Below are 27481 nucleotides of genomic sequence, written 5' to 3' on the forward strand. Positions count from 1 at the left end.
TCTCTTCGCACCCACTTTAAAGCTTGGTTATTCATCTTTTTCTTCTTGTTTGCTCTCACAATCAACACTTCTTTTCAAGTGTTTTACCTACTCTCTAATTGATGCTCTTTTAATGGTGTTGTATACATTAAATATTAGGTAGGTTATTCTAATCAATATCAACTCCCATTGACCTTAACTAATTACTTTAAATATTAGTCCATGTTTGAAGATTCATCATTGGTTAGCATGTTACTCCATGTAATGTTTATGGATGTAAATTGTAAATGCCTTCTATAGCTAAATTGTTGGCCTTACATTCATAATACACTATCTCAATGCCTACATAGCCTCCCCTGAGATATTGCATTGTCTAAAAGAGGTGCATGGGAAGAATACAAGGTTACCCCCTACTCACCTAAATCAACAGAACATGTGCAAAATGGTGGTACACATAATGCAAGTGTGCTTGGTGCCAACTTTTCAAGCCTAGGATGTTTTACATAAACAACCGGTAGAGCCTTGTTTAGCTTGTGCAACAATGTAAAAACATGAAAATTTTATAGTCTGCAATATTGGTGGATTGATCTGCCACAATGTGCTAAAATGTTGATGCTCCCTCACTCATCATCCAAGCATGATATTTTCTGTTGCATTCAAATGTTCCCTGCACATAGGATTCCTAACCCATTGAGCACAGACCTAGGCGTGTACATACAGTTTCATTATACGAGAGCAATATCGGCTTTCCAAATGTATGTGTCCTAATGCCTGACAATGTGCACATTACAACACAATAATGATTTGTCTAAGACAACAAACTGTGGTTAAAATTGGTACAAGGGTAAGTTGTGACAAATGTACTGTGCAATGGAGAAAATGAAGTCTTATTTTCTAAGGAATACTGCTAAATTCTTTTGCTAATATACAATGCACAATGAGTACAGGTACATGCAAAGAACACTACCTGCTGGTGAGTCTCAGTCGCACCGCCCTATAAGACAAATAGCTGTGACTGACTGATAGAGCCTCAGGATTCGTACAAACAGGTGTCCAGACACCTTACAGATATCCAACAAGACTTACTCTTAAGGACTAGGCGAAGGCCTGGTGCATATATAAATCATATCATTACCGAGTCGGTCAGTTTGTCTCTGCAAGCTTGACAGGGTGTGAAGTTAAATTAGGAATTTGATCTTCTCTCTGCCTAGCAGAGGAAAATAAAGTTGAACCAGCAACATACTCCCTTAGCCTGACTCCGTCATAGTGGCTAATATGCTAATTATCATCAAGCTAAACACAAATTCTTCCGTGAACAAGCTTTGCTCTTGAGCAAGGCATCCTTGCGAGGGCGTTTGGCAGCATGCATTCCAAACAGTAGAACTTACAAGGTTGACCTCAGAAATTGCACAACAAGGTAGATCAATGCAATAAATAGCCCAGCTTGGTAAAGATCTCTTTGTGGGTTTTCGTCTATCTGGAAAAACTGCACACACAAAAGCATGCAATTGTATTAGTCAGCTGAGCATCTCGTGGTCAGTTTACACATTTTTGGGGAAAAAAACAAACCCACTGTCTCACCTTAGTCGGATCCCCAGAAGGATCAGGGTAGTAGTTACTTTTATCATCATCTTTTTCTCTCTGCAATAGTTTAGGAATAGCCTGCACTGCCTCAGCTGCATCCTTCCCATTTTCAACTGTAGCATAGGCAAGCCTAGAAGCCCAAAAGTATGCCTGCGCTATGACAGAGGAGCCAGAAAGATCCCACTCTTCAGTGTGCTCCACAATCTGACCACTGATCTGATTAAGTGTAAAGATTCCATTGATGGCCAAGACCAGGTCACCGCTCAAGATCGACGCTGGAAATCTGGGCTTGCCTCGCAAGACCCATTTTATATTTAGGACGCTTGTTGATAACATCACCATTTCTTGCACCGCCTGAGGCAAACCGCAGCAGATCGGATCACCTGTATCTCAGTAAACTTCCATAAATTCCAATCAATCTGTAGCAGCCATTTTTTGTCACTGCAGGACAGAAATTTGTTGGAACAGAAAATACTAGAAAACAATAAAAACAACATGACGACTGACTATGTACATGAATATCAGCGTCCCGTTACACACTACTCCATATGATTTTACACTGGTCAGGACAGTAGTTAGCTATTAATGACATCCTTGGAACATCAAAACCAAATGTTTCAGGAATTTCTGCTGTGGTTCTTTGTCCCATGCACAATGACAAAATTGTAAGGCTTTCTATGTTGATTAGGTAAGTCCAGAGAAGAACCTAGAGAATTGTAACGAAGGAGACCTAACTGTCCTAACTAAGGGGAAAGAGAGAGAGAAGGACTGCAGAAGAGGAGGGAGAGGAGAGAGAAAGGTAAGAAGAAGAGAGAGAAAGAGGGTGACGAGGAGAGAGAAAGACTAAAAGTAGAGAGAGAAAGGCAAGAAGAGGAGAGAGAAATGGCTAGCAACCATGGAAGGACAGGGAAGAAGGTGAAGAAGGTGAAAGGACAAATGTGTATTCATCAAATGGTACCTATGCAGTGTCCCTTACACCTTTTATACTTAGGTCAACTTGACCTAAGTATTTCCCCTCCATTAAAATCCATCCCCACTCAAAATAAATTTTTTTGTCCTCAAAAACAAAGATCGGACTTATTGGTATAGCCAAGTAGTGGGCTGCAGAGTACTACTCTGTACAGCATTACAAGTGGCAAAAGATAGGGGGGGGGGGGGGGAGGGGGGGAGGTGGGGGAGGGGGTTCTTGGCATAGACCTAGTAAAAGATTGCCTAATATTCAAGAGTAATACTAGTCTATGCAAAGGGTCAAGGTCAGCTTGTAGCCACCCAGGTCAAAAGGGAAAGTGGTATCGCTGCCATGCATTGGATCAGCTTTCATAAGGTCAAAGTCAAGTACAGCTGGAAGCATAATCAGCATGGTGGTATTCTCTAGCTCTTCCATAAGCCTCTCAGGCATCACCATGCTCTGTATGACTGAAGCATATGAGGCTGAAGTCACCATTGCATGGACTGCATCAACCCCTAAGTGTTACATATTCATGGACCCTGCATTCTTAGTGATGTCCAAGCATTTAAACTGCAGGTCTGTGGACTGAAGGGGCTCCCGCATGGGGTCATAATCATCCAAATCCACATGCTGCCCATGGTCTTCTTTCTTAAACTGAGGTTCTTGTTGTGGACCCATACCAAAATGGTTTTCAACAATATCTTCTCCATCTTTTGCATCATAATAATCTAATACCAAGAGTATTTTGGCAGTCTTTGCCTTGCATGTGGCTTGATGATTACAAGATATTGGCTTAGCACATCGATAGCATAAGCCCGCAGCATGCAATTCTCGTATCGTATCACTAGTAAGATGTCTAATGCGTTTAGCCTTAGATAGCAATTTACACACCTGCTCATCACCATTGGTCAGCTCAGTAATAGTTCTGACATGCTGCTCATAGTCATCTTGCTGCTCATGTACAACAGATGGCTGTCCATGCTCATGACCATAATGCACATGCTGTCCATATGGATGGTCATACCAATGTGGCTGCTGCTCATAATGGTATTCATGCTGTCCATACAGCATACGGTGATAATAGCCATGCTGTGCATCAGAGGGACAATTTGGTTGAGCATATGCATTTGCTTCCACTGATGTTTGCTGCTCACGTACATAAGCATACTGCTCATATACAAAACAGATGGCTGTCCATGCTCATGACCATAATACTCATGCTGTCCATATGGATGGTCGTAGCAATGTGGCTGCTACTCATAATGATACTCATGCTGTCCATACCGCATGTGGTGATAATAGCCCTGCTGCACATCACGCGCATAACCATCATAAGCATGCTGCCTTTGATCACTGATCCCACAGCATTGGTCATGCTGTCCATAAGCTCTATGAGAATGCATGTCACTAGAATGTTCATGCTGCTGCCCAAATACATCTATTTGCTGTTGCCTACTACCAAAACTTTGGTCATATTATTGCCCATAAACATGCTGCCCAAGATTGCATGATGACTGTCCAACATGACTACAATGGTGTCCTTGCATCCTAGGCTGACCATAAGTATGATGATTGGCAAGTCCATGAGCATAGGTATCGGCATGATGTCGGTCATAATCACTTGCTTGCCGCTCCTGCATTGCATCAGGGTCTCCATGAGGCAGCTGCCCATATGGTTGCGTGGCATAGGAATCTCCATATGCATGCTGTAGATAGGAACCATGTTGTTGTCCATAGGGACAATGTGGTTGAGTATATGCATACATGCTGCCTACTAATGTTGCTCATTGTTGCTTTAAACTTCAGACCACGTAAGCAACTGTTGCCCACTGTTGCTTCAAGCCTCAAAACTGCTGCTCACTGCTGCTGCAGATTTCAGACCACTTAAGCAATTGTTGCTCACTATTCAGGGCTCACAAACATATTCACCGCTACTGTTTGCATTCAGAGCATCTTCATTTAATGATGACAATTGAGATGCAGTCACTGAGTATTTTGCAAGTGCATACGACACACTGTTATTGTCAGAATAGAGTGTTTATGGATCAAGCATCAGTATTCACTGTTTGACTCCGCTATTTTTATTCCGCAGGCTGCTGCTGTAACTAATGTGTCCAGCAACCAACCTGCAATCTACTTCAGATCTGTCAATCTCCCTGAATATTCACACAAAGCCTTCAGAGAATGCCTCTAAATGATGTAACTGATGTGTCTACATATATGAACTGAATGTTATTCACACAAAGCCTTCAGTTCCAACAACCAACCTGCAATCTACTTCAGATCTGTCAATCTCCCTGAGTGATGTTAAGAGACTGTCAAGAAACCTTAAAGCTTTGCAGATTTGACTACTGAGATTCACCTTCTTTCCAGTAAAACCATCATTCTTGCATTACTCTTAGTCCTGTTAGTCTCTGCTCCAACTATGCCTGATGCATGTCCTTTTCTGTTAGCATCTCAAGGTTTATCATGCAATCAATAGCTGTATTCAGGCTTGATCAACCTATTCAAAGGTGACCACTACTAAAGATCATGCTCAGATAAACCAGGTTTGGTCATACACAACCAACGCATCACAAGCTTAACATTGTGCCAAATCAGTTTTAAACTGAGCATCAAGACCCTCACTCAAAGGAGCAGGAATGTGCTTTCCACAATCCTCAGGAAGGTAGTGGATTATCTACAAAACGAGGTGAGCATCTTGATCGCAATTCAAGCACAATGTCATCCCCTCCTAATGCCAGGTTTTCCTGTCAAGCACCAGAAGGTAAGAAGGCTGGAATTATATATCTCAAAGCTCCCAATCCGAGAGACACACCTTGCTCTCAATCCTCTCTGCTGGAGAAGCATCCGGTTTCAAACATCTCTGTGCCCTCCCTCAACACCAGGAGACCAGATCCTAGTATGACTGCCTCTGAATGTGAACAATCTACAGACAGGGAAATCTCTCATCAATTACGTTGTACCATTGAAACAGCCAGTGAAAGCTCCGCAAGGGATAATAGCTCTTTTCTCCATCGAGCAAGTCCTCAGAAAAGCTCGAGTAAGACCAGAGCATCTCCATCACGGTTTTCTCCTTATGTTAAAGTTGAGAGATGTGCAGAGCCAGTTTCCTCTGAAGCACATGCAAGTGTTCTCTCTTCAGGCAATGCTGGCCATGAGAATCCCCAAAACAACCCTCTCTTAGCGGGAGAACTTTGTAAACAACAAGCTAAAAGTACTGGTGGAAGTATTGTTTCTTGCGGAGAAGAGGCTCCATTAAAACCTTGTCACAAAGAGTAAGTATTATATAACTTCAGAGGAGGATGCTTTAACTCCTCCAATTGTGAAGAGTGTCACTCCCACTTTTGATAAGCATCCAACCCCTCCCATGTAGCCCACACAGTCTCCAGATTCTATCAAATGAGGAGTGAGAGCTCCACTGCCAAAATGCTTTGCTGCTCCATGTAATTTTGTCAAGGATAGGAGGAAATGCAAGCCTCAAGGGGTCTTGACTGTGGATGCAGGCATGGAGGCGCAAAGCTCCGTTGAATCAAAAAAAGAGATGCAAATCTCAGTACAGCAGATGCCATTTCCTGTTGTTGCTTCTGTGGAGTGGATGATTGATGAGAACAATTGCCGCCACTTGTCCTCAGAAAGTAGTAAAAAAGTGGGGAACCATAACCTATTCCTCCACCAAAGGGGCTGCTGAGGCCATTTCACTTTTGAATGGCACAAAAGTAAGAAGATGCTGCATACAAGTACAGCCTGCAATCATGTCCAGTTCAAGTGACAGGTCTGGAGGCTAACTGTAATTCTTCCAAGCCTCAGGAGCCTGGTGCTAAAGAGGAAAAGATCAGCATATGCAGTGTTTTTGTTGAACAAAGATCTGGAACAAGTGCTGAACTATTTGGGAGCAAAAAGTGTTGGACCTCGTCATACACTTCCCAATCTAAACAAGATAATTCAGCTCGTATGTTCTGGAGCATGCAGAGTTGCCTGAACTGTTCAAATTGTGAACATAAGTGCCATTGATGGTATCATGAGCAGTAACCATGGATCACCTGGAGGCAGTTAACATGGATGCTCATTCTGCAAAGCTCTTTGCTTTCTATGTTAACATAGCAGTTTGTTGTAATATAGCATTTAAGAGGTTCCCTGCTGGTCATTCAAACCTCTTCCACACATCCAAAATTCTGAGGTCCTCTATTTATGTTGTAGCTCCACTAAACATCATGAAGCCTGGTCTTTATAACGATTCAAATGAACAAGAGGCGTCTGCAACAGCACTTGGTTATGTTGCACATGTGAGTGCAGTTGCTTGTCATGGTTAGAAGCCGTCCGGGCTTCCCAACTCTTTCATTGCTGGCCATGTGCTTGGATGTGACACTACGATATCCTGTACGTTTTGGAGCTTCACGTTCTTATATACAGGACTATGCACCAGCAGTGGAGTCTAACCCACCTGAAACAGGATTGAATGCTGTAGGATCATATCTTGGAAGTAGTCGTAGGGCTGTTACAGAATTCCCACTCTTCTCTGAAAACGGCCATCTTGAGGGTCCAGTTGATGCCTTTGCCACACTGCTGAAATCTGCTAAGCAGAAAAGCACGTCCACTCCTCTTCCTCCTTTTGACAAGGTGCTTGGAGCTGCTTCAGGGAAAGAATCATGGAGCAGAAGCAGTTTGCTCTCCTAGTGATGAGAAATACTCATCATGGCTTGGCTGGATGAAAGGTCTCAATGACATGGGTAGAAGTTGGATGGAGAAGAGGCTGAAGGAAGAAGGGCTTGCTTTGTCTGATCCTGCTAACAGAGACACACTGCTGGCTCTCCTTCAAGCCTCATTTCCTGAGTTTGCTGCTACCTCGTGGTCGCGCCGAACGAGCCCTCTGACCAGCATGCATCTCAGCAGAGACCTCGAACGCCACAGCATGAAGACCAAACCGTCACGAATGTTGGAACGTCAGCTCCTTTGGGTGGATCGTCAAACATGGCTGAAGTGGTCAATGGCCAGAGTGGGAGCAGCAATGGAAATAATGGGAATTTAAGTTTGAGCTGCAGTGCTACAAAAAGCAATAATGGAAGTAATGGCCATAGCCATGCTCAAAGTGCTGCTGGTCAAACAGCTGGTGGCTATACAGATGGCTATACAGATGGTAACCAAGGGGGGGGAATGGTAGCTCTGGAGCAACGACTGGTTTTACAGTTGCTCATGGAGTTCTGTCAGGTGCTGATCAAAGTCATCACTCGACTCAAGCTCATCATTTTTTGGTGAATGTATGCGCCCATTCCAGTCCGCGTTGTTGGTCCATTGCTCATGGAGTTCTGTTAGGTGGTGAGACTTAAACGGCCGGCTTAGGGACACATTCAGACATTCGCAATGTCGGCGACTTTCTTGTTATCATGCGCCCTTGCCCTCATTCTTCTGATCCCGCAAGAAGCAGCCATGGCACACGTTGCAAGAGCGAAAGAGCCAGTCGAGCATCAAAACGACATGGAGTTAGAAGAGCTCGCCAAATTTGCCGTAGATGAGCATAACAGCAAACAGAATTCCGACCTCAAATTTGTGAGGCCTATCAGAGCAGAGCGACAAGTTGTTGCAGGGATCATGCATCGCTTGCATTTGGAGGTTGTATCTGGAGGGCAGATCAGTGTATATGAAGCGAAGGTGTGGGTAAAAGTCTGGGAGAATTTCAAATCCTTGGTGGACTTCAAACGGAGTGGAGATATGGCAACAACAACTGACTTGAGTGTACCTTCCTCCATTTTTGCCTTCAGTTTCTTCTTAAAAGTCTTTAATGCTGCATGTCTTCTTCTTGGGAATGCCCACTGGTCACTCCAGTGCTCCCTCTAAGTGCTGGAGTGTCCTCCTCCATTAAACCCTAGAATTTTTACCTCAATGTTGAAAAATGACCTGCCATTTTTGTCTTCCTGCCTCCATTTTTGGTCCAAGCTCCATTTAAGACTCCAAGAAAGGCTGCCATGGTCTGAGTGGTCTTCAAGAAAGCTGCCATTAATGCTCCTGCATGCAGTCCTTGTGGTCCAGAGATCTTTAGAAACTCCCCTACTGCTCCCTATACCTGTGTACCTGTGACTCAAAATTCCATGTAACTAGAAAGTTGTAATTGGGTAAAATGAGGGATTAACTGGGACCAAGAACCTAGGCTCTGATACCAACTGTAATGAAGGAGACCTAATTGTCCTAACTAAGGGGAAAGAGAGAGAGAAGGACTGTAGAAGAGGAGGGAGAGGAAGGAGAAAGGTAAGAAGAAGAGAGAGAAAGAGGGTGACGAGGAGAGAGAAAGACTAAAAGTAGAGAGAGAAAGGCAAGAAGAGGAGAGAGAAATGGCTAGCAGCCATTGAAGGACAGGGAAGAAGGTGAAGAAGGTGAAAGGACAAATGTATATTCATCAAATGGTACCTATGCAGTGTCCCTTATACCTTTTATACTTAGGTCAACTTGACCTAAGTATTTCCCCCTCCATTACAAGAATGGATTCCAGTTTGATCTTACTATACATGTCCCAATAGGCTTATTTTGTCAATAATTATATCTAATCACTAGATAGTGACTACTTGAACCATCTTTGGACACAAAGATGCCAGCCAGAATACCTTTAGTTTCAGACAGAATTCCAAGAATACCTCTCAAATTTCAATAAAATGCTAAAATACTCCTCATATTTGACCAAAATTCCCAACATACCCCTCTAGTTTGGTGAAAATTCCCAAAATGGCCCTCAAATTTTGCCAAGGTCATCGACAAAACCCCCGTAATTTTATGAAAATTGATTATACATCATATTTGTAAGTTCCTGTGAGGATGATTGTGTAATGAGTTTCATAAATCGGGATGTCATAGAATGACAATTTCTGACAGTATTATACACAAGAGATAGAAACACTTACGATTTTGTAGAGACAGATGTCACTCTTCTTGAGCTAATTCAATGGTAATTAGTGCTTAAGATACTCATAGGTAGGTGTCACTCGTCTTGAGCTCAATTAATGGTAATTAGTGTTAAAGAAACTCGAAAGGTAGGTTCTCAATAGAGAAAAGAGGGGACTAGATAAATTTCAAAGCAGTTTGGGGGAAAAAACGAGGATAGATATTTCCTGAAAAATTGGGGGGTATCATGGGAATTTCCAAAAACTATAGAGACATTATGGTAATCTTCCCTCGTTTTATAATGACCCTTCATATCAGGATAAGTACTATGGCAATAAAGGCACAATGAAAACCATGCTGGACAAAGAAATAGGGGATAGAGGCCATCCAAAAAAGGCCAAGAGCACAGGTAAACTTCTTAAAGTAGGGTTCTTCAAACAACTCCCAAAAAAGTGTACACCTTCAGTATAGTCTTGGACGAACAAGATGTAGCCTTCACTTTGCCGTCTGCATCAGCAGGAGTATTCAGCTTTTGTGTTTCCTAGTCAGAGCAGAAATGGTCCAACTGCCACAGTTTATATGAACTAGCCGATTTATGTTTGCATTTGATGATGTGGTTTCTTTGGAGTTCTTGTATTTCACAACTGTTTGAACGAGTTCAAGCATAGGAGGTGCTAACTTAAGCATCTGGGCACCTTGGCAGGTGATCTAGTTATGGCGGATTCTCATGGTAGACATTTCTAGGGAAAAGACAATTACATAATGTTGGAAGTGCTGGCTATCAAGTTCTAGAGCCTCCTGGCATACCTTCAAGAACCTGATTGCAACTTTGTGAATTTGGACAGAAGAAACACAGCTAAGTACAGCTGCCACTGTAGAGAGAGTGACTGTGAACTGTGAGAGTGCATGTGGCTGCGATAAAGCATGGATCGAGATATGTCCAAGCATGAGATCTGGTTGACAATGAGATACATGGGCAGTCAGAGCAGTGCCATGGCAGATGAGGGCCAAAAGAAAGTGAAAGGCCAAGCGTATGACCGCAGGGTCAAATGATGTGCTAGAGTAAGGTGGTAACATGCAAATGCTTCCAATCAGGCCAACTTTGTTGGTTTTCAGGGTTGCCAGAAGTCTTCTGTGAGGCAGCCCCAGTTAGATAGTTACAATGTTCCCAATACAAGTAAAATCTGCAAAATCACACACTCAAGCAGCAGCACAGACAAAGGAAACAACAGAACATATAAAAGAATAAGAAACTAGGAACACTTTCACAGAATTGTGCTCACCACAGAGGGGTTGTCTAGCGCGTTCTTCATCCAAGATGGCCTTTTATACTTCTCCCTACCTGTAAATGATCGAATGGGATCCTGCAAAATTTTGTAAAACTTGCCCATAAGGGAGATGTTAACATTTTCAAACTGCAAGTAAGCATGCTTGAAAGAATATTAGAGATTTACAACCTTGGCTAAACGATGTTAAAAATGAAATTCTACCATGAATGATCCCAGAATTTGTGAAGATAAGAATGCTCTAAGAGGTCAACTGATTTTGTGCTGCCAAGGTCTAAAAATTGCAATATCAAGGTAGCTATACATTAATTAGCAAGCATCTGAGTGTTGAGCTAAAAATGCATTAGCCTGACTTAAACAGCCCCAAAACGCGTTTAATTAATGAAGAAACCATCATATTTTAAAAGGAAACGTGATCCTAGAGAGTTAATGTGTCCCAAATGCAAAACCCTAATATGGGTGTCCCAAACTTTCTATAGATAGGCATGCAACCCACCACTCTCCCTTAATCTTAGTTTTGCAAGTTTCAAGAGCCATGTCTCTGCAACTGGGAGTGTTTGCATAGGAAGCAACTCCTCTATCAAGATTCACGCCCAAGGTTGCATCAATTTTCCCATTGACCTGGGTCCAAACCTCACCCGCTAAATGATGTCTATTATGTCTCTCAACTTGGGGTAAAGTTGTCCATTCAACAGCTTTGCCAGTTCGGGCGAGCAGTTTTCTTCGTTGTGACCACAATCGAGATCCTAGACTCTCAAACTAGTTTAGTGATGGCTCGCAGCAAGGCACAACCTAATGGCCTTTACCACATGACACTTTCATACTGAGCCAACTGTTGATGATTTAAAGTTCGTCGTTTCCAAGCCTTAGTCACTACACAAGAGCCCATGGACTCTAAGCCTCTTTGGCATTTTGACTTAGGACATCTTGGCAGAGACTTTCTTTATGAGCTATCGCATTAGGAGATGGTTGAGGGTCTTCCACGCCTAAAACTATCTCAAGAGGTCTGTAAAGTATGTCAGCTAGGTAAGCAGCATTGTACACCTTTCCTCAGCAGTCTATCACTCGTGCTGCTAAACCCCTTTTGCTCATTTATGTAGATCTTTGTGGTCCCACATCCATTGCTACCTTAAATGGTGTGTTGTACTTCTTTCTAATAGTGGATGATTTCTCTAGATACATGTGGGTGTACTTCCTAAAGCAAAAGTCCAATGTCTTCACTTATTTTAGTGCTTGGGAGCTACTAGTTCATAACTAAACTAGTCGTCGTGTGGGTACTATGAGGAGTGATTCTAGTGGAGAGTTTATCTCCCACAAGTTTTCTAAGTTTGTACACGAATAGAGCATTGCACGCCAACTCACCTCTATAAACTCCCCCCCACATAGAATGGAGCCGTAGAGCATAGAAACCAGACAGTCATGAACATGAAATGCTCTATGCTATATGTAGCAAAGTTCCCTAAGCACCTTTGGGTTGAGCCTATTAACACTTCGAAGTTTATCCTTACCCAATGTTTGACTGTAGGGGTCTCTAAAACGACTCCATACAAGGCATTTTTCGGCTCTTGGCATGTTATTTCTCACTTCAGAGTTCTCGATAGTCATGCTTATACATGTTAGAAGTACAGCCACTCTTGATGACAAGATAGTAAAGCTCACCTCTTGTGTAAATCTCTTAATCTTTGTGGGCTATTCTTCCAAAACGAAAGCCTATCATTGATTTAATCCTCATATGAACAAGGTGATCGTTACGAGGGATGTTGTATTTGATGAGAGAGACATAGTACAGTCCTTTGCACCCGACTCTTCATCTTCATCTCCGCTCACACCCTTTGAGACTCTGCTTATTGAGCCAGGACTACTATCTGCTCTTAACCTTCCTGCACATACTTCAGCTCCCAAGCTTTCTTTGCGAGACCCGTTATCTCATTGGTACCAACAAACCATGTGGGATTTGGGAATACTTCTACTGGATTACACTCCGAAAGACCCTAGAATGTCAACTCTGCTCGCTTCTCAAGCTTCATATGCATTGCTATTCGCAACTGATTACATTGCACATTTTGAGCTCGACTGTTGGCAGGACAACTGGCAAGTGGCTCTCCAAGACTCTGTGGCATGAGGCCATGGAGGAGAAATTAGATAGTATTGATAGAAATGGGACTTGGACATTGGTGGATCATCCTTAACGGTCATCAGAACGAATGGATTTTTAGAACCAAGCTAAAGGCTGATGGTATTCTAGACAAGTACAAGGCTCCCCTTATCGCGCAAGGTTTCAGATAGAAGCATGAAATTAACTATGAAGAAACCTACGCACCCACCACTTGATTGACATTATTTCGTCTATTGGTTGCACTCACTCCTCACCACAATTGGCCAATCTATTGGATGGACGTCAAAAGTGCCTTTTTGAACAGTTATCTAGAGTAGGAAGTCTATGTGGAGCAGCCTCCCGACTTTTCTTCCACTAACCAAACTGACAAGGTATTTCACTTGCAGAAAGCTCTTTATGGACTAAATCAAGTACTAAAGACTTAATGACACAAAATGGACGAGTTCTTAGGGACTCACGAATACCATTCTACCCCCTACGATCCAACTCTATATGTGCGTACTACTAGCGTGGGGATCAGCTATATCTTGCTTTGCATCGATGATATATTACTCACTAGCTCAAATTTTGGGGCTATCACAAAAATGAAAACATAACTTTGCTCTACAATCGAGATGACAAACTCAAATTTATTGCCTTATTCTTGGGGATGAAGATTGTTAGATCCGAGGAAAATATATTTCTGTCGTAGGAGAAGTACGCTCTATAACTAAGGTGGAACAATATTACACTCATCAAACACAGCTAGTGGCCACACCTCTAGATCCCACTGTCCATCTGCACAAGGATATCTCGGGTCAACCTTTTGATGCTCATATCTATCGTTCTATAGTAGTAAAATTACTCTGATTGATTCATACTATGCCAAATCTTACATACTCAGTTAGTTTGTTTAGTCAATATTTTAATGCACCTAGAATGTATCATTGGATTACTTGTCTTTATGTATTAAGATATTTAAGGTGTACCTACAATTATCAACTAACTTATGGTCATGGTTTATGTTTGCAAGGGTGCACTGATACTAACTAGGTGGGCGATCCTGATTCCCGACGATCCCATAGCAACTATCTCTACACCTTGGGCACGGCATCCATCTCTAGGGCTAACCATAAGTAGGAGACGGTGGCAACTTCCACAATCAAGGCGAAGTATCGGGCTCTCTTTGATGGTATTACGGAGGCCATTATCTGAGAAACTTACCGGCCGTACTTTAGTTTTCTTGTTTGCAAGTCGCCTACTTTATCTACTACAACAATCAAAGTACCATTGCCCTTGCAGGCAATCCCACTCCTCGGACACAACACGTGGCAATTTACTTCCACTTCACTAGAGAGCAAGTTGAGCTAAACACCATTCGCCTCGAGTTTGTGCCATTCAATGACAGTCTTGCAAATGTTTTGACCAAGGCGACCGATCAACCAGCTGGTTCTATAATATCTTCAAACCATGGATTGGCTTGGATACACTCTCCTCTACTTCTTCCAATTGACGGTGAGAGGATCCTTCTCTTTTACTTCTTCCGCTTTGAGGACACAATTTTCTTCTCTTGATAGTAATAATGATTATGCTTACAATTTTTCACTTTTCAACACTTACTTATTTTGTATTGTACATTATGGACATTAGTACCTTCATCTGCATTGTCAAGATCACATGATTGTAAAAGGACACTTGGACAAGTAAACAATTCCCCTACAATGGCATTCTCCAAGTGACACCACTACATCGCATTTTGCATGAGCATGAAAACTTACATCTTCCTTTGCATTACCCCATACATTGGCATTCTGTTCATATAAACATGCATATGTCCGCATTTATCCCTTTTCGGTAACCTTTGGAATGGTCAACTTCAAATCCACCATACTTGTGGCTTGCACATGACACTCTCCAAATGCATTTTTTTCCTATGCTTGCCTGCTAGCTTTACTTGTCATTCTTGCTTACCCATCATGTTTGTCTCTCCACATATTCTACATAAGATTGACACACATACGCACCCTTAAGAATCCCTAGATACTTATCCTAGTAGGGTGTGAGATTGTTATACTTATTTTTTGAAGGTCATAGGGCTATCCATCCTTATTTTCCATACTTCGAGACACGGTGGCTCGATGGGACGAATACTAATTTGAAAACCTCATTTAATGCTAAATCTTATGCTACACTAAAACAAGCTATTTTTTAAAAAACCAAAAAAAAAAAAAACAAACAAAAAGTCCATTGCTGATTCCATCCACCTTTGCAGAACTTGGTAGGCCCTTGGGTAGGTAATGCATACCCTTGGTTCGATGCCTTGGCCTCTCTGGAGTGATCACTTGGGCTCACTTGGTAATATAACCATCGCCTCTGTAGTCTTGGTAGGTCACTAGGCAATCGACAGCACCCTTTGCCTAATGCCCTAACTATTTTGGAATGACATGCCTTGGGATATAAGTAAGTCAATATAAAGGGCTTATTTCTCACGACTCAATTTTGGAATAGAGAAAGGGTGTTGAGCTTAAAATGCATTAGCTTGACTTAAACAACCCCAAAACACACATAATTAATGAAGAAACCATCTTATTTTAAAAAGAAACGCGATTCTAATCAGTTACTACCTCCCACATGCAAAACCCTAATATGGTTTCCCCAAACTTTATATAAATAGACATGCAACCCACCACTCTCCCTCAATCTCATGTTTGCAAGTTTCAAGAGTCATATCTCTGCTGCCCACACCCTGTTTGCGGAGGATACTGCAATCAATGCCTTCAATCACAATTCACCATCATCTAGCGCCTATTTCCAACATGTCTTCTTCTTCCCTACCTCTTGGAGCTATTGTGTACATCAAGGAATTTGTGTTGCGTGCTGCCAAGGCCAATTGCTATCATCCACATCCAGTCGCCACTAATAGGAGTTGTCCACATCATCATCCTGCTTGTAATTGCAGTCAATCTCTCTCCTCCAATTGTCACCATCAATAGCTACATGCTACCTTGTTGCATTTTAAGATCCAATCAGAGTATGACACACTCTCTAGCTCATAACCTCTACCTTGATCCCAAAGATAGAGATTTCGAGGTTCAGTATTCACTGCATAGTCTGCTACATGAGCATTGTATAATCAATATTCATTCACTATATTATTCATTGTGTTCACTGTCGTTACCCTAACCCTAATCCTAGCTGTATTCTATGTTTTTCAGTTTGAGCTTTGTAGTACGATTGCTTTTGTGTTTTCTGCATTTCGAGAATTTCTTCACACTGAGAGCAAAACCATAGAAATTTTAGAAGAAAAAAGAAGTATTCTGCAGGTTACACTAATGATTCAATCAAGGATGATCATTCTTACGCTACACTAACATTGATGCTGTTTTAAACCTCAGAAAAAGCTCGCTATCACACACGGTCCTGATCACTTTCATCTATGAGAAAGACTCTAGGCTGCACTTTGTTAAGAGAATCAATCATATTATGGCATGGACAAATGGTGATCATGCACAATGGTATTGCCACTGGGGTCAAAGGCCCAAATTCACACCATCTGCTTCACATTGTTAGCCTACAGCTGAACGAACCCACACTTTCATCTGATGAATGCACAATAAAAAGCCCTGACAATCAGCACTCTCCTAACCCTAGCTACTGACAACCGTGCAGGCATTAGTGCTCTATTTTTCAAGAATAGAACCACCTATTAGTTCAGTAAATAATAACATCAGATCTTAAAATCTCAAAACATTCTGAAGTCTGGACACCACCATAATAAATGTAAAATGTCGTATCTGGAACAACTGGACAAGGCAGGAGAAATCTTACAACTTGCTAGCATCCCCCACTACTAGCACCCCAGCAATACGTCTCCAACTAATGATTACAACAAATTTGGCCTTGCTTGATCCTGAACTTCCAGAAACTGGGTTTGCAGTTGGTTTAAGAAAGGGCAACACCATCACAGAATCCTAGCTTGTATTTTCTTAAAACACAAACTTTGAAACAATCCTTTAAGAGATCTACAGTAATCGACCTAACATGCCCAAAATCGGCTACAACGCACAATCAATTTGTAAGTACTTGTCAGCCAAACACAGCTTTCTAAAGGAATATCCATAACTATGAAGAAATTGACATCCCTGGTTGTCCTAAGGACTGAAGAAGAGGCCAGCACCTTGTTGCAGCAGCAAACCCTGAATGCAAAAAGTAGCAAAGCAAGCAAAGGAACTGCATAATGGAGGTAGAAAATAACTGAATCTTACTTGTAGTTCTAAGAATTGATTGTGACCATCAGGCTTAGAAACCAACGAAGGATAACAAAAGGGTTGGGGGAAGTAAGCTGAGGTTGCATGCATGTGTGTGTATTCTCCTTGTACTCCATGAGCCAAAGAACAGCCATTTCACGAGAGGAAAACAAAATGTCACCTGTAGCAATGCCTGCTCTTCTCTTATAAACAATGCAGGAGTTTGGTAGTGACGTAAAGGCCTAGGAATTGCATGAGCATACAAGGAAAAGAGGTGTGCAAAGGTACATAGGCTACCATGTGAAGATGAACAACTGAATGCTGATAAAAGGAAACTTGGGTAACACAATATAAGCAATCAGATATGCAACCCTACTGTCCTTTGGGTAATGTCATTCATGTCTTTGGGCATTTCAAGCCTAGAAAACATCCTGCCAGGAGATAAGCATGACAAAAAGCATGGCAAACTAATCAAGTATAATTCAATGGGAGCTTGTCCCTGGGGTAAGGATAATGGACATTCAAAAGGTCAGAAGAAAGACGTTCTACACTCATTTGGCATTGATATCTATGGGCCATTGTAGCTGGCAGCAGTGATAATTATTAGGCACACTGTCAAGCCTAGCAACATGGAGGGAAGCCATCTGGACACCGATCGAAATAGAAGCACGTACGGATATTTTCATTGCACTGGCATTACTTTGTTTGGAAGATGGATATGAAGGTTGCATCCGTGAATAATGATTCAATTAAAGGGACCTGGGTAAACCAGCTGCACCAGAATTTTGAAGAAAGCAAAACAGCGATGCTCATGAAAATTTGTGCAGTAGATACAACTGTGGTAATTGTTCCAGTCAAACACACTTACGTTGCTCATAAAACAAGGATAGTACAGGATTTTGAATTCCTTGGTGTAAAGTGTCACAGCCATAGCAAAGAGGACTTGGTTGTACCTTATATTTGACAAAGACACCAAATGTTCCCAGTGCTCTATTGCCCTCTCGCATTTCCAAAATGTCCCTTGCAAGCTGCCGAGCAGTTGCTTCAACAGCAGGACTACTGATGCATTGGAACTCATCACACAATTGACCAAACGATATTCCATCAACAATCCTGTCTGCCTCAGACCTTTCAAGAGATGTGGTTACAGCCGATGAAGACTCACCATCACTTGTAGCTGCCCTTACTGGAACACAAAGATGCCAAAGAAAAATGGTTCAGCAGATCCATTTGTACTTGAGAGGATCAGTGCACAGCTACAAGGACAAGAACAGATAAGTTTGAACAATTAACCTGCATGAATAGAATGACAGATGGAACAAAATCCAGCAACTGAGAGACCAATATTCTTTAAAAGGCATTAATTATATTGTGATGCTTCAATTCACGTTAGTTTACCCTCCAGCTCATTAAGATTTGCTAGCAGTTCATAGTAGAATCCATAGTTGCCACGAAACCCATTTCATAAGGTTAGGAAACTGATTTCATACTTGAGCATTTCAGAAACCTATGAAACATCTAAGTTAAATTTCCAAAAAATCCCTATCCTAAAAAATGTGTTTGAACTTTTGTAATCAACATTTGTCACTGATTTATTTGACACACTGATATGGACATTTACATTGATTGGAAGAATTTTTCTTGAGTTGTTGTCTATGATGCATGTATACATCAATGGCTTCTTTGATAATTAAAACCAATATTGTGGAACATGACTATGATGAATCTCCAGAGAAATAGTAAATTAGATCAACCTTCACTAAAAGGCACTTTCTGCCAACTGGTGATGGACAGTTGTGTTGTGTGCTTGAAAAGAAAGAAGGTTAAGCCCACTACTCTGATGAATAAATATAGGTCGCTTAATGGGTCAATGAATGGAACTGGCACTTGTTCAAATAGAATCAGGTGGGATTCTTCCAGCCAGATCTCTAGTGTGTTTCACAACATGATCCACCCAATCATAGTTCATAATCCAGATTTTGGATCACTCATTAGCCTTCATTGACCGCTTGTTAAACATCAAACCAGTGGCCACAGTCTAGTCAAGTACTGGTCACATCACTTCCAGTTTTGCTCAGTGTGTAACCAACAACAGTGTTAAGCATGCAGTCAGATTCTGTACATGCTCCTATCACACCATCATCTCAGCTCCTTTTCTAGGTTGCTTTATGGGTTCATTTATGAAACTGGCACTTCTTCAAACAACATGTCAGGTGACTTTTTCCAGCCAGATCACTAGTTTGTTTCACAACTGTGTTGAAAATCAAACCTACGACTTCTTGACCAAGGAGGAATGACCAGACTGTAAAAATTCATAAATAGGTCAGCAGTTTCATCCAATCATGATCCAATGAGTTATAATCCAGAATCCAGTTTTTGGATCATACACCAGTCTTTACAGCTTGTTCTGAGTGACACACTCCCAGGCACATGATAAAATCTCACCCCCCCCCCCCCCCCCAATCTTTTATTTGAAAGGATAGGTTACAATAATAGCACCTAGATGTACTGCCAAGCATAGGACACATTTTATCATCAACTTCTCCATGACTGTGCTCTATTTGCCGCATTGTACGTGCCTAACACGAGAAGTTTTCTACATATTTCTGATATTATTGTCATATCGTGAATTACAAAAACATCAAGAGCTTTTGCAAGGGAGGGAAAGCATACCAAGCTAGGTGCCCCATGCCAGCAGCCCCCTGGGCCTAGCCGCACCTCACAAGGTGTGTGGTGCCTCCCAAGCAGAAGCTCATGATGTTGAACGCTATACCCTGGGCTGACAACCCCAGACTCCAATTGCACCTAGCTAGGTATGTAGTGCCTCCTGCGCAGAAGCTCCATGATGTTGGACATTACAAGGAAAAAATAAGGGAAAAAGGACCCTTCTCTCAGACGGGAAATGGTCAAAAACATCTTGTGCTATATATAATCTACGGCAGAGATTAGCTGAACAAGGGGTCCTGACTTCACTGAAGAGGTCCTGACTCCATTGAATTGATCTTAAGTACTGGTAGAAGACCAACCTGATCGCAAGCAGGGGCGAGTACGGAGGGGCACATTGGCGATGCCATCGACCAGCTTTCTCTTGCTTCCTCGATCGGGGAGGGGGCGGGATCGGAGAAGCGAGGGGACGGTCGGGGCGTGGACACTGTTGGCAATGCTGATAGGCATTTCTGCTGGAGCACTGTGCGGGGATCTCCTCCTGCGGGAGCCTGATAAGAGTGGTCGAGTACGGCGGGTACGAAGATGATCAGGGCAAGGCTCCGATGTGTAGCGCGTCTGTCGGAGGGAGCGAATCGCACAGCATGCTGCATGCTTTACTCTACACACGAAGATAAGCCCACCAGTGAGATCGCCACAACTGATTCCCCTTTGTGTGGTGTCCACGCTGGCACAGACTAAATTGTGGATAGCATGAGATTCACCGGCTCTTGGATAAGAAGAGGCCTAACAACACACTAGAGCTTTCACACAAATTCCCACCACAATCCTCACATTACACTTAGTACTTGTGTAAGCGCGAGTACCCGCCCATCGTCCTAGCACTAAGACGGTGGGTCATTAGTGCTTTTGTAAATTGATGCGTTTAACTCGCAATTAAGCCTCTAAGTTTAGTCCCCATCCATTTGGGACCCTTGCTTCATTCCACTGATTTCTTGAAGTTATGTAGCACTCCCTCCAAATTTACACACACATTGTGTAAAGGGAATGATCCCAAACTTGCTCATCTGATGTGCCAATCGAGGAGTTAGTTGCAACATGAAAATGAAAAATAAATGTTTTAGCTTCATGATTGCAAAAGCAACCTTTTATCTCTAAATCCTCCTCTCAAGTTCTTGAGAGATTATGCTCAACTTTGATGAGTAATAATACATATATAAAAACATGTTTATATGCAGTATCTTAGATATGCATAATACAGTATATGATTGTGAAATAAGATGAGCAAATCTCTCTCTCTCTCTCTCTCTCTCTCTCTCTCTCTCTCTCTCTCTCTCTCTCTCTCTCTCTCTCTCTCTCTCTCTCTCTCTCTCTCTCTCTCTCTCTCTCTCTCTCTCTCTCTCTCTCTCTCTCTCTCTCTCTCTCATCTTGAAGGGTCCACTACCCCTTAGATATTTGAACTCAATTCCTAACAATTATAAGGGAGCCTTCACCCATCTTGTAGGTCAGCATTTATTGTGAGTGTAACTTGATAAATTAGTTTCTTGATTCCATATCATTAATGGCTTAATTATGTTAAGTAGCAAAACTCGTGTGCATGCATGTATGCACACACACACACCCTCATTCATCAGGCTTGCTCACACTATGATCAAGGTGGTATATTGATCACAATTAGAGCTATCCATGTGTATTTTGTGGGCATCTAAATAAAGCCACGTGAGGAGATCTTTGATCAAGTTGTCACTCAAAAAATTGGTTCACCAATAGAATCTACATGCAAAGACCATGCCAAAGAAAGATAGGAGAACACCATACAATATGGTCTGAGAATAATAAAATAGCTCTATATGTAAGAGTAATGTGTGAAAAAAAAAAGAATTAGATGCGAGTGAAATAGTTTAACACCATATTGGATTGAACAATATGATCTGTTCGTAAGCCTTAAGCAAGGGTTTATTCAAATCAAACCTAAACTACAAATCTCACAAAGTAAATTGTCAAAACATGCTCATGAGATGAGTTGCCCTTGCTTGTTATTGGGGGATGTAAGATTCTTCTCCATCCCATAATTGTTAAAGGCTCAAAAATTTAACTCATAAGATTCATCATTGACATGTTTTCTCTCCCACTTCCACATCTTCCATATAGTAGAGACTTCCTATCTCATTCTCTCCCATGTTATAGGCAAAATTTACAAAACCTACACAAATACCAAGATGACATTTAAATCTATGAAATGTTATTTGTCTACTCTCAGACACAAATAATCTAAATGCATGAAAAATCTATTTGGATGCCTATAGCATAAAGAAGACAATGACTATCACAACAATAACAATAAACATAATAAAAACCTCAAGAACCCATTAACTATGAGATAAATCTTTACTACCCTTAGTTTGAAACAAGGTGTACTCTCTCTCTCTCTCTCTCTCTCTCTCTCTCTCTCTCTCTCTCTCTCTCTCTCTCTCTCTCTCTCACACACACACATTTAAAGCCTAAATTTAAGGTTTTCAAAAGCTTTCATGTATAGCATAGTTATGTTCACACATATCACTAATGTTGTGCACAAATTTGTATACACTATGTAAACCACAAAAGCAAGATATTAAGGAGAGAGTATACAATGCTACATATTGTACCACATTGTACATAATCAAAGTACAACCACATATAACACACTTAGCATGGAGAGCATACAATGCTTTGTACGGTATCTTTTGATGAATCTCATAGTATATCAATGTGTAACACTCATTGGTTAATATACAATATCATTTCTTGTCACATGACATGTACCTTAAAAATCTATCATTGATTAACAATTGAAATTGAATTTTCAAGTGTGAAGCGTATAATGTATAATTGAAGATTCATATGATCAAAATGGATAAGATGATAATGGGTGTCAAATTGACATTTGAGAAGACATTAGGGACTCAATCTTGAGTGGTCTACTTATTATCTACACAAAGAGGAACCACTTGTGCACGGGAGGTAGGATGTGATGGGGCATGTCATGGATGGCCTCAAGCATGGGATTGGTGTGTGCATAGGGCGTGGCCTAAAGCAATGGCCATGGCAGGTTGAGAGATGGCACTATTATGACAAATGGAGGGAGAGCCACAAAGAAAATATTTTGTGGGAGTTGATAGGAGGTATGAGTTGGGGTGGTGTGTAGTGTGTTGATGAGAGGGGCAAGGGCATTGCAATGAAGGAATTGAGGTAGTAGTAGCAAGCCATGGCTACTTGTAATAGGTGTAGCCTCATTGTTGGAAGTCCTCCTCACCATGTGCATGGGATTCATTGGTGAACACCATCATCTCCGAGCTCTTCGACCTCACGTAGTCCATCCTCTCCCATTGAAGGATGGGGGAGACGTTGGCCTTCGAGCTGCTTGTGCACGACTCTGCCATCACGTGCCACTTCGTCGTCTTACTCTCTAGTAGTTTGCTCTTCGATCTTGGAGGTGCCGACGTTGCCGTGTTGAGAGAGAGAGAGAGAGAGAGAGAGAGAGAGAGAGCTCGTGATTACCTTTGAAGACATGGATTGGGGAACAGAGAGAAAGGGAGAGCGCGAGAGACAGCAGCGTTCATTCTCCTATCGGCCATCTCGTGAGAGAGAGTGAGAGAGAGAGAGAATCTATTTAATATAGCAAAGCCAAGGAAAGAGAAAAATAAAAAAAGATAATGAGACAAGGTTTGGAATACATTAATGTACTCCATGTAGGCTTGGATTTTTCTTTTGCCAAGTATGGTAGATTCTAAAATGAGGAGTACTATAGATGGCAACATCATGAGCTTCTATGAGGGAGGAACTCCATACCTAGGTTAGTGTGGTCTGGGAAAAGGGCCCCCTCCCCAAGCCCAATATACAATAGGAGGTTTTAGATAAATTCTCACTATAATTTCCACATTTCAGATCATGACAACATGATGAGCTTTTGCAAGGGAGAGACTGTATACCTAGTTAGGTGCAATTGGGGGCACAGGCCCAACCCCTTATCAAGCCCATCATAATAGAAACTTTAGACAAATTCCCATTTTAATTCACACATTGTGAATGAAGATGACATCATGAGCTTCTACAAGGGAGGAATGACATAGCTAGCTAGATACAATTGAGGCCAGGTTGTTGCCAACTCTAGTCTCATGTCCCCAACCCCACCTAGCAAACTATGCAATGCCTCCCTCGCAAAGGCTTAATGATGATGTTGAACACTATATAAAGTAACAAGGGAAATGAGACCTTAGCCTTCTATGGATGTCCTGTTACACATCAACTTACGTGGTCCGTTACAACAAGATCCTTATATGCCCTTCTATCAATAAGGAGAAGCTCATCACTGTAACCCTATGGATGTTGCCACACAATAACATGTTTGGTGGCTTCAATAACCTCTCATAGGCTCTCCACATTCCTAATTACTAACTCTAGAGTCTTGCATGCCCCCATACATATGTTAGAAGGGGTCTTCCATAATGGAAGGCTCTTGAATTGACCTCAAAATAGGAAGTTCTCCTTGTCAAACAAAATATGTATGTGGTAAATAACCACACTGTCTGGAGCATCTGCACACTGTAATGTGATTGGCAATCAGAGTGTAAATATGTGGAGAATCTCCATGCCCAAATGTAATCAACCCATAAAAACAATTTTGCAACATTCATCTAAGCACACACCTTCCACCTTTGATGCCTCCATCACATTATGTAGATCATGCATAATGGCATGCAATCCTATTTGCCTCTCCTCTAGTATTGTTGCAAATTTTTTCATGCCTTTACCACCTTCTTCTAATGGTAGTAGGGTGGGTTGTGCATCACATATCCAAAGTATCTTGGCCAAGCTTGAAGTAACTCAAACTTTGACAACTTGCATTATTCATCCTTGTGCATCAAACACAATGTTCATCAAGCCACAACATATTTGTATTATACACATTTAACAACAATGAAATATATTCTCTTAAGACATAGGCTTATTCTCAAACCAAGCTTGGGCCCTCCAAGAAATGTCACATCAATTTTTTGTTTGAAAAATGGGTCATGTTCTTTGATACTATATTATCCATGTATGTTTCCTGATGAAACCTCTACTAAACCTTCATAGCATACATGATTTGGTACAATGCAACTCCCAAACATTGGAATAAACAAACTTAAATAATCACTTGAGCATTAATCCTATTTGGAGAAATATAGTGACCAAGGATATGTTCAAGGTGGCAACATCATGAATGTACTCTCTCTGTGTGCATGCATGCATATGCATCCACATGAATGTATACTAACACATATATGCATATGCATGTGCGTGTGTGCACATGCATGTGTTTAGGTGTATGTCTATATTTGGAATTAAAAAGAATCTCAAATTATCTAGAAGTTCTTTAGGACCTTCTAGGGTTATGCCTCTACAACAATACCACACCAATACTTGTATGTAAATCTTGAGTTCATGAGTGAAGCCCTTAGTGTTTTGTGAGAGAAGCCCTTGGTTTTTTAGGACTCAATGACACACCACTCAAAAAGCCAAATAAACATTAATATTAGTTATAGTAGGTATAAAACTAGCAATACTAAGTTTTAGCTTATGAATTGCCTTAATAAGAGGCAAAACAAGAATATAAGTGATGGGGGAGAAATAGGTCATTCACAACTTTCTTATTCATATTTCAAAGATAGCAATAATATTGCTACCTTAGAAGGAACACCATGGCATATTATTAAACCTCATTGTGGTGTTCATGTGTTGTTATAGTTTAAAGGTGGAGCAAGAGTGGAAGCACAAGTGAAAGTAAGAGCTATGGAGGTTTAGGCAAAGAAGAGAGAGACCCATGTATGGGAACTCCAATAGTCACAATGTGTAACTTTCCTTTCCTTATTCTATTGTCATGTAAATAATAATGAATAAAGTGATAGCCACGAGTGGCCACTACCTATAGTATACAGATGTGTAGATAGTAAATACAAGTGAATGTAGGCCTCTAGGCATTAGTTGCCTCTTAACCTCCAACAACCCTTCACCTAAAGGTGAATGTACTTGAGTGTAGACAAAAGTAGAAAAAAAGTAACAAAGCACAATGTAATATAAATACAATAGGATGAGGAATAAACATCATCTCATTCTATGCCCATAATCTTACTAAGGAAGGCAGAATATTCCATTGGAGACTCTTAGTGAGTAGATCTATAGGATTCTTGCTAGTTGAGATCTTGACAAGCTCTATTTTCTTATTCTCAATCACCTCTTCGATGAAGTGATAATGGATCTCAATGTGCTTGGTTTTCACATGAAAGACCAGATTACATGCCAAGTGAATGGAACTCATAGAGTTTGAATGCAATATAGGAGTCATAGTCATATTGAGGTCCATGAAATAGCCTAACCATAAGGCCTCCTTAGTACATTGCAAGCCTCAATTTTTGCAAAGTACTCAGCCTCGATATAGTAGATAAGGTCATACAATTCTGCACCCTAGACATTCGAGAAATATCACCTCTAGCAAAAGTGAAGACATAGTTAGAGGCAAACTTCCTACTATATGCATATCCTACACAGTCAAAGTTTGTGTAGCCCACAACTCCAGTATTTTGGCCACCATAACAAATGCACATATCTACAATGCACTTAAGATATCACATGAGACCCTTTATGATATCCCAATGTCACCTACTAGGTGTCACCATATAATTAGCCACAACTTCTACTATAAATGCTATGTCAGGTGTAGTGGCTATCATAGTATACATCAAGCTACCCAATTATAGATGTATATGGAAACCTAGCCATATCGGCACTCTCATAATCAAACTAGGGACAATCAAACATGAGAAGGTTATGGTGTAGCCCAATAGTCTTACCACCCTGCATATGGAACCATTAAAGGATTTTGTAAATGTACTCCTTCTGTGACAAGTAGAGGAGTCCCTTAGAGTAGTTGTGTGTAATGTGCATATAAAATATATGAGAGACATGTCCCATGTCCTTTATCTCAAAGCTATACTTGAGCTAAGTCTTCAAAGCATCTAGTTCATCATGAGCACTCTCAACAATTGGTATGCCATTTATATATAGCACCAAAATGATAAGGTTACACTACAATATATAAGCATCATACCGACATTCAAAGCGACGAAAATGTTCATAAAAAAATTTGCCCCATTGTCACTAAATGCGTTGTTACGCGAGCGGTGATCGAAAGCAAGTCTCACTCACAACCCGATAACGAGACGTTAAGGAGTGCTGGTTGGGGGAATTGACTTTGTCGTATGCACAACACAACACAAAAAATTTAAATGTTTTGACAACCATCACACAAACCACACACGAGAACAAAACAACACACAATGCCTCTTGTAGCTCAAACAGCTAAAACCCAAATTCAAGTAGAGAATGACTCAAACACCCATGAAGTTTCAAAAACTCCAATCCTTTGCGCAAAGTTCAAAACAAACTTTGAAAACAAATCCAACATCATGAAAATTTCATACCTTGACTTCCTTGGGCCGATACTCGGCACTTCAACATCCAAATGCTTCGACTTCACAAGTTAGCACGACAAGAGTTCACACTCTCGCATGCGACCCTCCTCTCTCCTCACTCACAAGATATAATTGGAATTGAGGGGGAAGGTCCCTTGCTCTTCTCTTCCTCATCCTTGTATAGTTTTCACAAGTTCTCTCACATACATTAGGTTTTTTACTTTCAGCTTTTGGCTTTTGCTTTTCTACTGCTTTTTACTATTTTCATTTTTCTGCACTATGCCTGTTTGCAACTTGTTTGGATCATAACTTTGTCA

At 41.2% G+C, this 27481-nt stretch overlaps 1 protein-coding gene across 1 annotated transcript in view; it reads right to left on the reverse strand.

The window, feature by feature from the left end:
• Positions 1 to 852: 852 nt before the first annotated feature.
• Positions 853 to 27481, reverse strand: part of LOC148016200 (transmembrane protein, putative (DUF2358)) — a 71359-nt gene continuing 44730 nt past the window's right edge. The window contains exons 4-8 of the mRNA XM_087663884.1: positions 20037 to 20460; positions 17964 to 18196; positions 10666 to 10746; positions 1561 to 1917; positions 853 to 1465 (exon numbers count right to left, since the gene is read on the reverse strand). Of these exons, the coding sequence (XP_087520010.1) occupies positions 1364 to 1465; positions 1561 to 1917; positions 10666 to 10746; positions 17964 to 18196; positions 20037 to 20460 (1197 nt within the window). The 3' untranslated portion in view covers positions 853 to 1363. The remainder of the gene's footprint in view (positions 1466 to 1560; positions 1918 to 10665; positions 10747 to 17963; positions 18197 to 20036; positions 20461 to 27481) is intronic.

This window comes from Lygodium microphyllum, chromosome 23 (assembly GCF_053477565.2).
Source record: "Lygodium microphyllum isolate KBCC chromosome 23, Lygodium_microphyllum_v1.1.10, whole genome shotgun sequence".
NCBI classification, from domain to species: domain Eukaryota; kingdom Viridiplantae; phylum Streptophyta; class Polypodiopsida; order Schizaeales; family Lygodiaceae; genus Lygodium; species Lygodium microphyllum.